General features: G+C 38.0%; 2 protein-coding genes across 2 annotated transcripts; both read left to right on the forward strand.

Moving 5' to 3' along the window:
• The first annotated feature begins 11,268 nt into the window (after positions 1 to 11,268).
• Positions 11,269 to 11,685, forward strand: LOC146914685 (uncharacterized). The gene has a single exon (XM_085721117.1). It carries the CDS (start codon positions 11,269 to 11,271, stop codon positions 11,683 to 11,685), a length of 417 nt encoding a protein of 138 aa, XP_085577243.1.
• Positions 11,686 to 12,518: 833 nt separating this feature from the next.
• LOC146914686 (uncharacterized) lies at positions 12,519 to 13,183 on the forward strand. Its single transcript, XM_085717469.1, has 2 exons — positions 12,519 to 12,686; positions 12,891 to 13,183. Exons 1-2 carry the CDS (start codon positions 12,572 to 12,574, stop codon positions 13,181 to 13,183), a joined length of 408 nt encoding a protein of 135 aa, XP_085573595.1. The 5' UTR covers positions 12,519 to 12,571.
• The last annotated feature ends 283 nt before the right edge of the window (positions 13,184 to 13,466 follow it).

The following is a 13,466-nucleotide window of genomic DNA, read 5'->3' on the forward strand; positions in this document are numbered from 1 at the left end:
AGCACATGCCTTCAAACACATTTGAGATGACCGTTGCAAAATTCCACTAATCCTTTGTTGCGTTTTCGAATCCAATAGACAGCTTTTGCAGTGATAATTCTTCAATTCTTGAATCTTTGCAAATCCAGTTGATATTCAACTTCTGGTGAAATGGCTTCTGATGAGGCAGCTTCTGCAGCTTATGATGATACAGCTTCTGATGATATGACTTCTGGACCTCTTGTCTTCAGGAGCACTATTCTTACTTCAGAAGCGACTTAACTTCAGGAGCGCTTTTTCTCTTCAGTAGCAAGTTGCCTTCAGGAGCGTCCAAGCTTCAAATTTGTTGTTTTCCTTTGCTCTTTATTTGCTCATTCAGAACCAATGATGATGTAACTTTTTAATTATGGTCCTGTATACTTGAACAAATATTAGCTAGTCCAATTTACAATTTTTAATACCTTGCTATCATCAAAACTCTTTAAGGTTCATAGTTAAACACATTTTGTTCCAACAATCTCCCCCTTTTTGATGATGACAAACAAAAGTATTTAAAAATTAATCAATTGTTGTTAATCTAATTAACAAGTTGACTTTGGGGTTCTGAGGTTTGTAAGCTCAGAATCTGAGGTTTGTAAGCTCAAACTCCCCCTGAGTCTGATAGTCTTTAAGGTGAGGTTTGTAAGCTCCCCCTAAGTTCTATCCAGGTTAATTAAATTCATTTTTCGCACAATAAAATTATCAAAGCTTAAAAAAAATCATTGAAAGAATTAACTTATAGATAAGAAGAATGGTTCAATTAATTTTACTTGAATTTTGATACTTCTTCTTTCGTTCATAGCTTATACCAATAAGGTAAAAAAAATGATAGAAGTTTTTCAAAAAATTTCAAATACCATTAATGGGGCTCAGAGCCTTTAAATACTTGTCACATATACTCCCCCTTTTGTCATTATAAAAAAATGAAATAAAAGTAAATAAGCATAAGGGACAAAAAGATGTGAGAAAAACACAAACTTGAAGAGAGTATAATAAATAACTAAACTATCCAGTCAATCAGAATCAGAATCAGTTAAGCATTCAGAACCATTAAGCATTCAGAAGCAATAATCATTAAAGCAAGACAGTTTCAGAAGCAGATACTAAGAACTTAAAACAAACAACAAACAAAAGAAAACACTAAGGTGTGCAACTAAGGATTGGTTTGTTGTTGTTTCTTCATCTTCTCCATTTCTTCAATTTTCTTTTGCAACTGTTCTTCAAGAAATTGTTGCCTATGGAGAAGAGCATGTTCCCTTTCTCTAGCCTCTTGCTGCTGCTTTGCCATCTGTTGCCTTAGAAGCTTAAACATCCTTGCGTCTCTGGTCAAGTAGTCCATTTCTGAGAAGAATGGCTTGTTTGTCAGGAGCAGTGTAGGACTTCTGACTCTGAGACTCTTCTTCAGATGCTCCATTAACTTCCTGACAGAAGCGTCCTTGCTTCTGATGCACTTAGCCTTTATATCTTCAATAAACTCAGCAGCTCGATTCTAAAGTGATACCCAGGAGTCTTCATATGCGTTGGTGAGATCAATTGTCCTCCTTCGATCCACCAGATTATGCATTTGAGAGAGAATAGTGAGTAGCTCAGCATTAATATATCCAGATTCCAGGGTGTTTGGGGGTGGTTGTTCAAGAATTTCAGGATCAGAATCACTAAGTTCAAGGTCTTGAACAGGGCTAGAAACTGGAATGGTGATGTGTTGAGTTGGGGTTGAGGTTGATGGCTGGTCAGAAGCAATGTGTGCGGTAGAGGTTAGGTCTTGGACATTGACTTGAGAGTTGTCAATATCCATGGGAGTTGGTTCTGGGGAGTGTTCAGGTAAATGTTGAAAGTCAGTTTCAGTTTCAGTTGGTGATTGTTGTGGTGAAGTTGTTGTTTGATTGTTGAGTTGGGGGTCAATGGATGCTAATGGTGATTGTGGGGGTGTTGTGGGTTTATGTGGTTCAGGTGTTTGTTGATGGGGGTTTTCTGAAACAACATTTTCAGAAGCATCTGCTTCTGGAGTTGTTTCAGAGGCTTTTTCTGAATTTGACACAACTTTGGGTAGCTCACCTAAGTAGTGGAGAGCAAGATTGTCTAAAACAGAAGTGTCTTCTGTAGGTTCAGGTGCAGGTGGTTGTGATGAAGAGGGTGAAATGAGGGGTGAGGTAACTGGAATCTGAATTACCTTGTCTGAAGAGCCAGCTACTGATATGGTAGCATCTGGTGCACCAACTGAAGGAACAGAACCTGAAGCATCAGCTTCTGGAATTCTAGGATTCTCATTCTGATCCATCTGTCCTTGCTCTTCTCTTTCAAAATCCTTCAGAGCTTTTGCTTCTCGCCTATTTGCTAGGAAATCATCAGAATGTTCCTTAGCCATTCTCTTCATGGCTGGAGTCACTTGAACCATAGAGCTTTTCATATCAAGTGGAGCCTTCTTTCTTTTCAGCTTAGGCTCTGCCTCTTCTTTCTCTATCTCCTCCCAAGCTTCTTCCAACCTTTCTTTATGAAAAACGGTTTCAGCTTTCCCTCTCTTTCTCTTAGCAACCTTCTGTTGCTTTCCCTTATCAGTAGCAGTTACTGATTTAGTAGTTCCCTTGACTTTCTTTCCTTTTCTAGGAGCAGCTTCCTCCTGAGGGCTAGCATCTTCCTCTAGGACGTACTCAGCTACTAATTTGACTAAGATTTCAGGATTGCTTTCCTTAAAGATGGAAGGAAAGTCCCTGATAATCTCAGTTTCTTCTGTGGTCAACTCCAACCACTTTTCATCTTGAGGGGCTTCCTTGATAAACTTCATAGAGAATAGACTCCTGCTACTGATAGTCCTTTCAGCAGTAGACACTTCGAAGCATTTATCAGAAGCATCCCTTGTCTTTTTCAAGAGATCCAGCACTCTTCCTTGATAAAGGATCTCAGATAACAATCTCCCATAGGGTACTTGTTTTCTTCCTTTAACAGTGCCTTCATTTATAGCCCAACAGAGATGATCCATTACATATCTTGGGAAGTTTATCTTTTCCAAATTGGTCATGAAGTAAATTGCTAGCTTCTGTTGGTTGTTGGGTTGATCTGACCCTCCTGCTCTTTGAAAGAAACAATCGTTACTGAATTTCACCAACATTCTGTTGTGAATCTCCATTTCAGAAGGCTTAGCATCTTTGTTTCCACCCAGAAGAGTGTTGTAGTAGCTTTGTAGCAAGACATCTTCCTTCTTGACTATTTCTTGAAACCTTCCTTCTGCATTCATTCTACAAGCTTTAGCTATAACATTCTCAGTGATGGTTATAGGAATGCCCATCACTTCAGATCTTATTTCCAAGCTATCAAAGGAGGTGGGATTCATATCCATGATTGTTTTCCCTTTCTTTGACCCAGCTTGTTTAACTTCGACCTTTGCAGGCTTTCCATTGTACACCTCAACCTTTAGCCAGAGGTCTTTGACCAGGTTCACATATGTTGGCCCATTCAGCATTCTGAAGTACTCAGACAGCTTCTGAGTTTCTATCAATCCTTCCATCTTCACTTTGTACTTCTGAAGTGAAGCGAAGTCCACCGGTGATTCTACTTGAACTATTAAGGATTTCCATGGAATATCCATAGTCTTCTCTTTGTAGACGGACCTAGATTCTGGTGCGCTTTGCATGTTTGAGGTAGATGCTGAAACTTTTGAGCTTGATGATGCCATATTATGATGATTGAAGAAGATTTGAAGAAGATGAAGATTTTAGGGTACAAGGGTTGAGAGAATGCGCTTACTTCGCAAGAGGTTTGAAAGCAAATATGTTTGTTGTGAGTGAGTAGTGTGTGAATTGACAAAGTGTTAAAAGTAAAACGATTGCAATTCAAAAGAGACAAACAAACATAACATTAATGACAAAATTGGGGGCGCGTGAAAAGTACTTTCAAAGCTATTAAATCATCATTGCCCTTTTAGTTATACACCAACACATACAGGCCACGTCAGAAGTTCACAGAGTAACTACCAAGTTAGTGGGCCAGAAGTTACTTTAAAAAGTAACTCCCAACGTTTCCACTAATTCAGCTATTCAGAAGCAAAAAATCCAGCTTCTGGTCTTCAGATGTTGACGTCATCATCAGAAGCGAGTTTTCCTCAGAACCTCAATAAAGAGCTTCTGATGGACTACTGCTTCTGAACTAACTTCAGAACCTAAAATCCTATTCAGGAGCAAGCAAGCATTTAATCAGATACAAAGTGCATGTTCAAATTTTTCTTTATAAAATCAAATCTTTCAACAGTTAAAGGCTTAGTAAATATATCAGCCCATTGATTTTCAGTATCAATGAATTGTATATCTAAAATTCCTTTTTGAACATAATCTCTGATAAAATGGTGTTTGATTTCAATGTGCTTAGCTCTTGAATGCAAAATTGGATTTTTAGACAAACAAATAGCAGCAGTATTATCACAATAAATGGGAATACTGTTAGCAGTTATCTGATAGTCTTCCAACTGATGTTTCATCCAAAGTAGTTGTGTACAACAACTTGCAGCTGAAATGTATTCTGCTTCTGCTGTAGACATAGCAATAGTTGTTTGTCTTTTGCTAGCCCAGGATATAAGATTATCACCCAGAAATTGACAATTGCCACTGGTTGACTTTCTTTCAATCCTATCACCAGCATAATCAGCATCACAGAATCCAATTAGCTTATAATCTAAGGATTTCTTATAAAGGAGTCCAAGATTAGTTGTTCCTTTCAAATACCTGAAGATTCTCTTGACAGCAGTCATATGAGATTCTCTAGGATCTGATTGGAATCTTGCACACAAGCATACACTGAATAAAATATCTGGCCTAGATGCAGTGAGGTATAACAAAGAACCAATCATACCTCTATACAGCTTCTGGTCAACTTTAGCTCCTTCATCTTCTTTGCTTAAGGTGCACGTAGGGTGTATTGGAGTGTTCATCACTTTACAATCTTCAAGCTTGAACTTCTTCAGAAGCTCCTTTGTATACTTAGATTGATGAACATAGACTCCATCTTTGCATTGGTTAATTTGAATGCCCAGGAAGAACTTCAGCTCTCCCATCATGCTCATTTCAAATTCATCCTGCATTAACTTAGAAAATTCCTTGCAAAGAGATGCATTAGTAGAACCAAATATTATATCATCAATATATATTTGCACAACAAGAATATCTTTCCCAAGGGTCCTTCTGAAGAGTGTTGTATCAACCTGTCCTCTTTTAAAATCATTCTTGATTAAGAAATTACTTAGTCTATCATACCAAGCTCTGGGAGCTTGTTTCAAGCCATACAGTGATTTCTTCAGTTTAAAAACATGGTCAGGATATTTAATATCCTCAAATCCAGGAGGTTGCTTGACATACACTTCTTCTTCTATGACACCATTGAGAAATGCACTCTTGACATCCATTTGATATAATATTATGCCATGATTAACTGCATAGGAAAGAAGTAACCTGATTGCTTCCAATCTTGCAACTGGAGCAAACGTTTCAGTGTAATCAATGCCTTCTTGTTGACTATACCCTTGTGCAACAAGTCTGCCTTTGTTTCTTGTTACTTCACCTTGCTCATTCAGCTTGTTTCTGAATACCCATTTTGTTCCAATAATGTTCTTGTGCTGAGGTTTGGGTACCAGATCCCACACATCATTTCTTTGAAATTGATTCAACTCTTCTTGCATAGCTAGGATCCATCCATCATCTGAAAGTGCTTCATCAACTGTTGTAGGTTCAATCATTGAGATTAGTCCAATCATTGACTCTACTTATCTGAAATGTGATCTTGTTCTTCTTGGACTATCTTTGTTTCCAATGATTAGCTCCTCAGGATGTGAAGACTTGTGTTTGAATGTGTTTCTGGGAGGATCTGCTTGATGTGAGCCATCTTTTGCTTCATCAGAAGCAGTTTCATCTTGCGCTTCTGATGTGGGTTCAACTTCTGGACTATCTTCAGATTCAGCTATCTGATCAGGTTCTGGAGTAACTTCAGGAACCTGTATCTCTGCAAAACTTTCAGCTTGCTTTGAAGTTTTATCTTCAAGCTCCTTGTCATCAAATTTAACGTGCATAGATTCTTCAACACAGAGTGTTTCTGAATTATACACTCTGTATGCCTTTGACCTTTCAGAGTAACCTAAGAAGATTCCTCTTTGGGCCTTGGCATCAAATTTCTTTAGGTAGAGCTTGTTGTTCAGAATGTAGCATGTACATCCAAATTGATGAAAGTAAGAGATATTGGGTTTTCTTCCTTTAAAGAGTTCATATGTTGTTTTCTCCAAAATAGGTCTAATATAGATCCTGTTTTGAACATAACATGCTGTATTCACTGCTTCTGCCCAAAAATGTTTAGCCAAATTGTTTTCATGGATCATGGTTCTGGCCATTTCTTGTAAAGTTCTATTCTTTCTCTCTACAACCCCATTTTGTTGTGGAGTTCTAGGAGAAGAGAATTCATGGATGATTCCATGTTTTTCACAAAAAGCTTCAAATGGCTCATTTTCAAATTCTCCACCATGATCACTTCTGATTTTCAAAATCTTTGACTCTTTTTCAGTTTGAATTTGTGTGCAGAAGTTAATGAATACCTCATATGCATGATCCTTACTTTTCAGGAATTTCACCCAAGTCCATCTGCTGTAATCATCAACAATGACTAATCCATATTTACTTCCATATAAGGATGCAGTACTCACTGGTCCAAATAAATCAATATGGAGTAATTCTAAAGGTCTTGAGGTTGAAACAATGTCTTTGGTTTTAAAAGATGATTTCACAATTTTCCCTCTCTGACATGCACCACAGAGTGCATCTGAATGATAGTCAATGTCTGGTAGCCCTTTCACAAGTTGTAACTTACTAAGCTTAGAGATTAACCTCCAGTTAGCATGTCCCAACCTTCTGTGCCACATCCATTTCTTATCATTCACTGATAGTAGGCAAATCACCTTCTGATCAGTCAGTTCAGAAAAATTGATTTTATAGACATTGTCAACTCTCTTTCCCTTGAACACAATGGATTTGTCTTCCTTGTTGATTACTGTACAGTTGGGTTTTTCAAAAAGCACATCATAACCATTATCACAAAATTGACTAATGCTCAAAAGGTTATGTTCAAGACCATCTACCAACCATACATTATTAATTGAGGTAGAGGAATTACCAATAGTTCCTGTACCTATGATCTTGCCTGACTGGTTGCCTCCAAACTTCACATTTCCTCCCTCTTTCATTGTTAGGCTGAGGAACATGGACTTGTCTCCTGTCATGTGTCTTGAGCAACCGCTGTCTAGGTACCATGATCTTTGCTTTGGCACTGCTCTTAGACATACCTGCATCATTGACATTTTTAGATTTAGGTACCCATTGTCCTATGGGTCCTGGAAGGTTAGTACTTAAGGCTTTACTCTTCACTTCTTGTACCTTGTGCTGTGAGTTGGGTTGCTTCTGATTAACCATCACCTTAGGTTTTGGTACTTCAGAAGCAGTAACTGTCTTCTTCTGAAACTTAGATTTCAGAGCCTTAGATTTTGGTTTCACCAGACTCTGAGGAATAGGTTCTGATCTTTTCAGGATCCTAACCTTTGAAGTCTTGGAATCAGATTTGATCATAGCCTTTGACTTAGAGTTCTTTGGCTTTGAAGTAATCTTAGCCTTAGAACTAGAAGCTTCAGGTTTTTATTGAACAATAGTTTCCAACTCAGCCCCTTCTGGTACAAAAAAGGTTTTCAGACCTTCCTTGATGCATTCACAACAAGATTTTAGATTGGTTTTCTCAAGTTTCACTTCTGGAAAACCAATTCCTCTGCCATTGTTCTTGTAAATGCTATAAATCATAGAAGCCACTCTGCTTCTGTCAATGCCAGATATAATAAAATCTTCAAGAGCAATTTCATGGTTACTTAAAGATTTTTCATTACACTTTTCTTGTAGCTTCTGACATAAGAACCTGAGCTGATCTTCATACGTTTTACACATGAAGTCAAAGCCTCTAAGTCCTTGTTCAGAAGCTTTCAGATCCAATAGAGTTGATTTTTGCTGTTGTACCAAATCAGCATATTTTTCTTTTAAATCCTTCAACTCATTGGTTCTTACTTCAAAATGTGTAAGAAGTTCTTTAAGTGACTCAACAAGTTCATCTCTGGGAATTTTGGAATATACCTCGTTTTCATCTTCTGAGTCTGAATCTGATCCAGCTTATGAAGTTGTTGTTGCTACCAACCCAACAGCTACCTTTGCATCTTCATCAGTTTCCTCTTTATCAGATCCAGATTCACTACCCAAATCATCCCAGGTTGCCATTAAACTCTGCTTAATCTGCTTCTTGAATTTGCTTGGTTTGAATGTAGACCTCTTTGACTTGTCCTTTGACTTTTCTCTTTGAAGATCAGGGCATTCAGCAATGAAGTGTCCAGGCTTCTTACAGTTGAAGCATCCCTTCTGATCTTCTTTCCTTGAGCTTCTGGAGTTACCCCTTCTGGCGAGAAACTTTCTGTTCTTCTTGGCCAGATACTGAAGTCTGTTTGAGAGCATGGCCATTTCAGCAGCATCTGGTTCAGAATCTGAACTTGACTGTTCTTTCTCTTCAGATTCAACCACTTTGAGAGCTTTTGATGACTTGCCTTTGGATGGAAGAGCTATTGATTTACTCTTCTTAGTAGACTCATGTTCATTAAGACTTAACTCATGAACTTTGAGAGAACTAACAAGATCTTCGACACTTAAAGTGTTTAAATCTTTAGCTTCCTCAATGGCAGTCACCTTTGGTCTCCATCTGGCAGGTAAGCTTTTGAGTATCTTGCTTACATGATCAGAAGCAACATAGCTCTTCTTTAGAATCTGTAACCCAGAGACTAAGGTTTGAAACCTTGAGTACATCTCCTCAATAGTTTCATCATCCTTCATCTTGAATAACTCATACTGATGTACAAGCAAGAGAGCCTTTGCTTCTTTGACCTTCTTGCTACCTTCATAGTTTGAACAGAGAGAAGCAAACATAGCTTTAGCAGTGGATTTGTCACTCATCTTCATGTACTCTGCTTTGGGTATGGCAGTGACAAGGGCTCCTCTGATAATATGATGCTTCTTGTAGAGTTTCCTCAGTTCTGGAGTATGTTTCTTTCTATCCACAGCAGCTCCTTCTTCATCAAGGACTAAATCACCAACACCATCTTCCAGAATATCCCATAATTCTTCATCTAGGCTCATGATGTAACTGTAAAAGTTGGTCTTCCACCAAGAGAATTCTTCAGCATCTCCATTGAATTTTGGAATCTTTCCAACACTGGATTTCTTACTATCACTATAATCATGTGAGACATTTTTATAGCTAGTATCACCAGAACCAGTAGGAGGAGGAGTAGACATGTTTCTCTCAGATCTTTGACTGTTGCACGGTTAAGTGTTTCACAACAGACCAAGGCTCTAGATACCAATTGAAGGTGAGAAAAACACAAGAAGGGGGGTTGAATTGTGTTTTGAAAAATTCTTCGTTTCTCCTAAAACCTGAACACACTGATCAGAAGCTAAGTGAGACAGCTTCTGAAGTGATAATCAGAATCTAAATGCAGCGGAATAAAACAGAGAGAGAGAAGAAGAACGACACAAAGCAATTATACTGGTTCCTTCCACAATCCGGAAGTAGTCCAGTCCCCCTTGCACTTCCAAGGAGATTTCACTAAGAGTAATATCTGATTACAATTGCTCAAGCACACAAGCAAGAGACTTCCTTTGCTCAAGCACACAAGCTAGAGACTTCCTTTGCTCAAGAACACAATCAAGAGACTTCCTGCTCAAGCACAACTGCAAGAGACTTCCTAACTAAACAAAATTACACAGAAAATTGTTTAGGTTGAACACTTGATATACAATCAGAGGTGCTCACAATACAAATCAAATACAGACTCAATGGACTTAAGAATTTCTAAGAAATGACTTTGAGACACAGAAATTCTAAGTGAATGCAGAACAATTTCAGCAGAGGTTTGACACTTGTAAAAATATTGAGAGTCTGTCGTTCAGCATTACCAAATCTCTAGGTCTTCACTCCTTTATATAGAGGTGTGAAAGAGACGTTGTGAAATTGCCAGCACACCAAAGAGTCGTTGTTGAAGCTTGATCTTTCACCTTTGATCTTTTGCCTGATTTGGTTGTTGTCCTATGAAGAACTAATTTGAAATCCATTCCTTATCCAAAGGAACATCTATGCAGGCGAAGCCGTATTCTGGAGCTGTTTTCTTGTCTTGTAGCGTGGACACAAAACAGAGTAGTGGAGAACGTGGTTGTACAATTCGTGCAAATGTCAACGCTTTCGTCCAAATTGCAAGCACATGCCTTCAAACACCTTTGAGATGACCGTTGCAAAATTCCACTAATCCTTTGTTGCGTTTTCGAATCCAATAGACAGCTTTTGCAGTGATAATTCTTCAATTCTTGAATCTTTGCAAATCCAGTTGATATTCAACTTCTGGTGAAATGGCTTCTGATGAGGCAGCTTCTGCAGCTTCTGATGATACAGCTTCTGATGATATGACTTTTGGACCTCTTGTCTTCAGGAGCACTATTCTTACTTCAGAAGCGACTTAACTTCAGGAGCGCTTTTTCTCTTCAGTAGCAAGTTGCCTTCGGGAGCGTCCAAGCTTCAAATTTGTTGTTTTCCTTTGCTCTTTATTTGCTCATTCAGAACCAATGATGATGTAACTTTTTAATTATGGTCCTGTATACTTGAACAAATATTAGCTAGTCCAATTTACAATTTTTAATACCTTGTTATCATCAAAACTCTTTAAGGTTCATTGTTAAACACATTTTGTTCCAACAGTAAGGTGCAGGATTTGAGAAGTTATCTCAAGCATCATAGTGGACAATCTCACAAGATTGTGAGGATTGGACTAACGCACATTGGGTGAACCACTATAAATTTTTGTGTGGTCTTCTTCTCTTCTCTTTACACTTTACTTTCTGTAAACACAACACACACAAACACATTTAATTATTTAAACTGTTTTTACACTAACACTTCAGAACGTTCTGACGTCTGTCTCTTAACTTAACCATTCCAAGTTTACAACTTGAGAATAACTTTTAAGTTACAAGTTTAATTTTTAGAGGATCACAACTCGAACCCCCCTTCCTTATGACTATTTTATCTACTTCAAATGATACTGAAAAATATAAGTGTGGAAATAAATACAGTTTTTTGTGTAACAATTTTTTGTAACTAAACTTTAACATCTAATGTAACATTGATGCCTCTTTTTCTTCTTCCATGAATATGGTGGGTATCGGGATTAGTCTTCGTGACGACAGGGGCAAATTTGTTAGTGCTAAAACATATTGTTTTTCCCCTCTTTGTGATGTTGTTGTGGGTGAGGTCGTAGGCTTTCATACGGCGTTGAAATGGATGGCGGAGCTTCACTATGATAATGTCGACTTTGCGTTAGATTCCAAAATAGTGGTTGATCATTTCCGGTCTTCTTTAGAGGATGACAGTGAGTTTGGATGTATTATGTATGCTTGTAAACAACTGTTTGAGATTAGTTTTCAGAACTCTCATGTCGAGTTCAATAGGAAGCAAGTCAATCGGGTCGCTCATGAATTAGCTAGGGTAGCCCCATCTCATGCTAGCTCCCATGCTTATGATAATGTACCTTCATGTATTTCTTCTTTGATTGATAATGAGAAGCAATGAATTTATCCTTTACAAAAAAAACACTAATATATTTGAGCAATTTAAATTATGAATGCAATGGTTTTTTTACTCAAATACTCATTTTATTTAAGCACGACAGCAAAACTCGTATCCGTGGTTGCCCATCCAAACCCACCTCGATTTAATGTGTTTCTCCGCTTTGACTAAGTTTGGGTATGAGTTTGGATTTTCCTTGATTTTTAAACACGGGTACGAAGAAGACGAAGATGATATTCTATTTCTCATTATCGTTAGATATGTGTAGGGCAACTTCGAAGTATCTGAGAGTCGGGGGATGGGGACGAAGAAGACAAATCTCATCTCCCACCCATCCCATTGTCGTACCTAAGTTTATTACTCATAACTTACTCCTTTTCAATAAAACTAAAAATAGTTTTTTTTTCTTTGAAACAAAGTTTGATAGTTTTTTTTCTCCCTAAAAAAAAAAAGTTTGATTGTTTTTTTACACAAAATTTATTTATTTGTTACATGAAAATTTAAATTTCCATAAAACTAAATTGGTTTCCATATAATAGTGGTTATTCCCTCAAAAAAATATAATCGTGGTTATATGATAAGATCAGTTGAAGAATTGAAATACTATAAATTGGCAATTTTTAGTTATTGTTTGTTACCGGGAGATATTCTCCAAAGTAAAGCTTCTATCTATTAATCTAAAATAAATCCTCTCAAAACAAATCTAAAATAACCAATAACAATAATTTTCCAACAAATAAATACAATAATAATTTGAAGACGCGTTCGTTTAAGCTTCTATAAATATAACCTTCCAACCCAACTATTTTCTTCACAACACAACAATATCACTGCTTCAAAACTTTATATAGTTAACCCTAATTTTCCCATTCTCCTTCATCTTTCTACTATGGCTTCTTCCCACACAGCTGTGTTGATGCTTTTGGTTGCACTGTTGCTGAGTTCCGCTGTTGTTGCGAGATCATCCCCCAAGTCTTCTCCGTTTCCATCACCTGCTATTTCTCCGTCCGATTACTCACCAGTGGCGTCTCCTCCGGTCCCTGTGAATAGTGCTGCCTCTCCTCCTTCACCTACTGCTTCATCTGGTTCTACTGCTGCTGCTCCTGCTGTCGCTCCATCATCAATCTCCACCTCTCCATCTCAAGCACCATCGCCTACGATTTCTCCACCCGCTGCCACTCCTGCCGTGACTCCTTCGTCGATCTCTACTCCTCCATCTCAAGCACCATCGCCTGCGATTTCTCCATCTGCTAACTCAACGGTGGCATCTGCTCCCGTACGTGTGAAGAGCAGTCCTTCTCCTTCACCGTCTGCCATCAACTCTCCACCATCTCCTCCTCATGCTTCCCCAGCAGCGGCTCCTGCCATTACTCCATCGTCGATCTCTACCCCTCCATCTAAAGCACCATCAATGTCCACAAACGCTGCCGCCGCTTTGAACAGATTTACAGTTGCCGGATCTGCTGCTGTCGTGGTTTTCACTGCTGCTTTGATGATGTAGAGAGTTAGGCTGAGTTTTTTTTGTATACTTATTTTTTATTTAATCACGAATTTACATATTTTTGACTCTTGTTATTATGTTTTTCTATGACGAATTGTTTAAGCATAATTTCTATTCCAAATGGTGAAAGTGCAAAACACATAATAAAAACATAACTGCCCATAATTGCTCTCATAAGCAGTCTAACACCACCCTTTGTTTTGTTTCTTATAATGAACTGAGTAACTGATTAAAATTGTGCTTTTGTTTCTTATAATGGTGAATTAATGAAGTCTTCTGACAT

This window comes from Medicago sativa, chromosome 6 (assembly GCF_051527215.1).
Source record: "Medicago sativa cultivar Bolivia chromosome 6, Bolivia_mono, whole genome shotgun sequence".
NCBI lineage: Eukaryota > Viridiplantae > Streptophyta > Magnoliopsida > Fabales > Fabaceae > Medicago > Medicago sativa.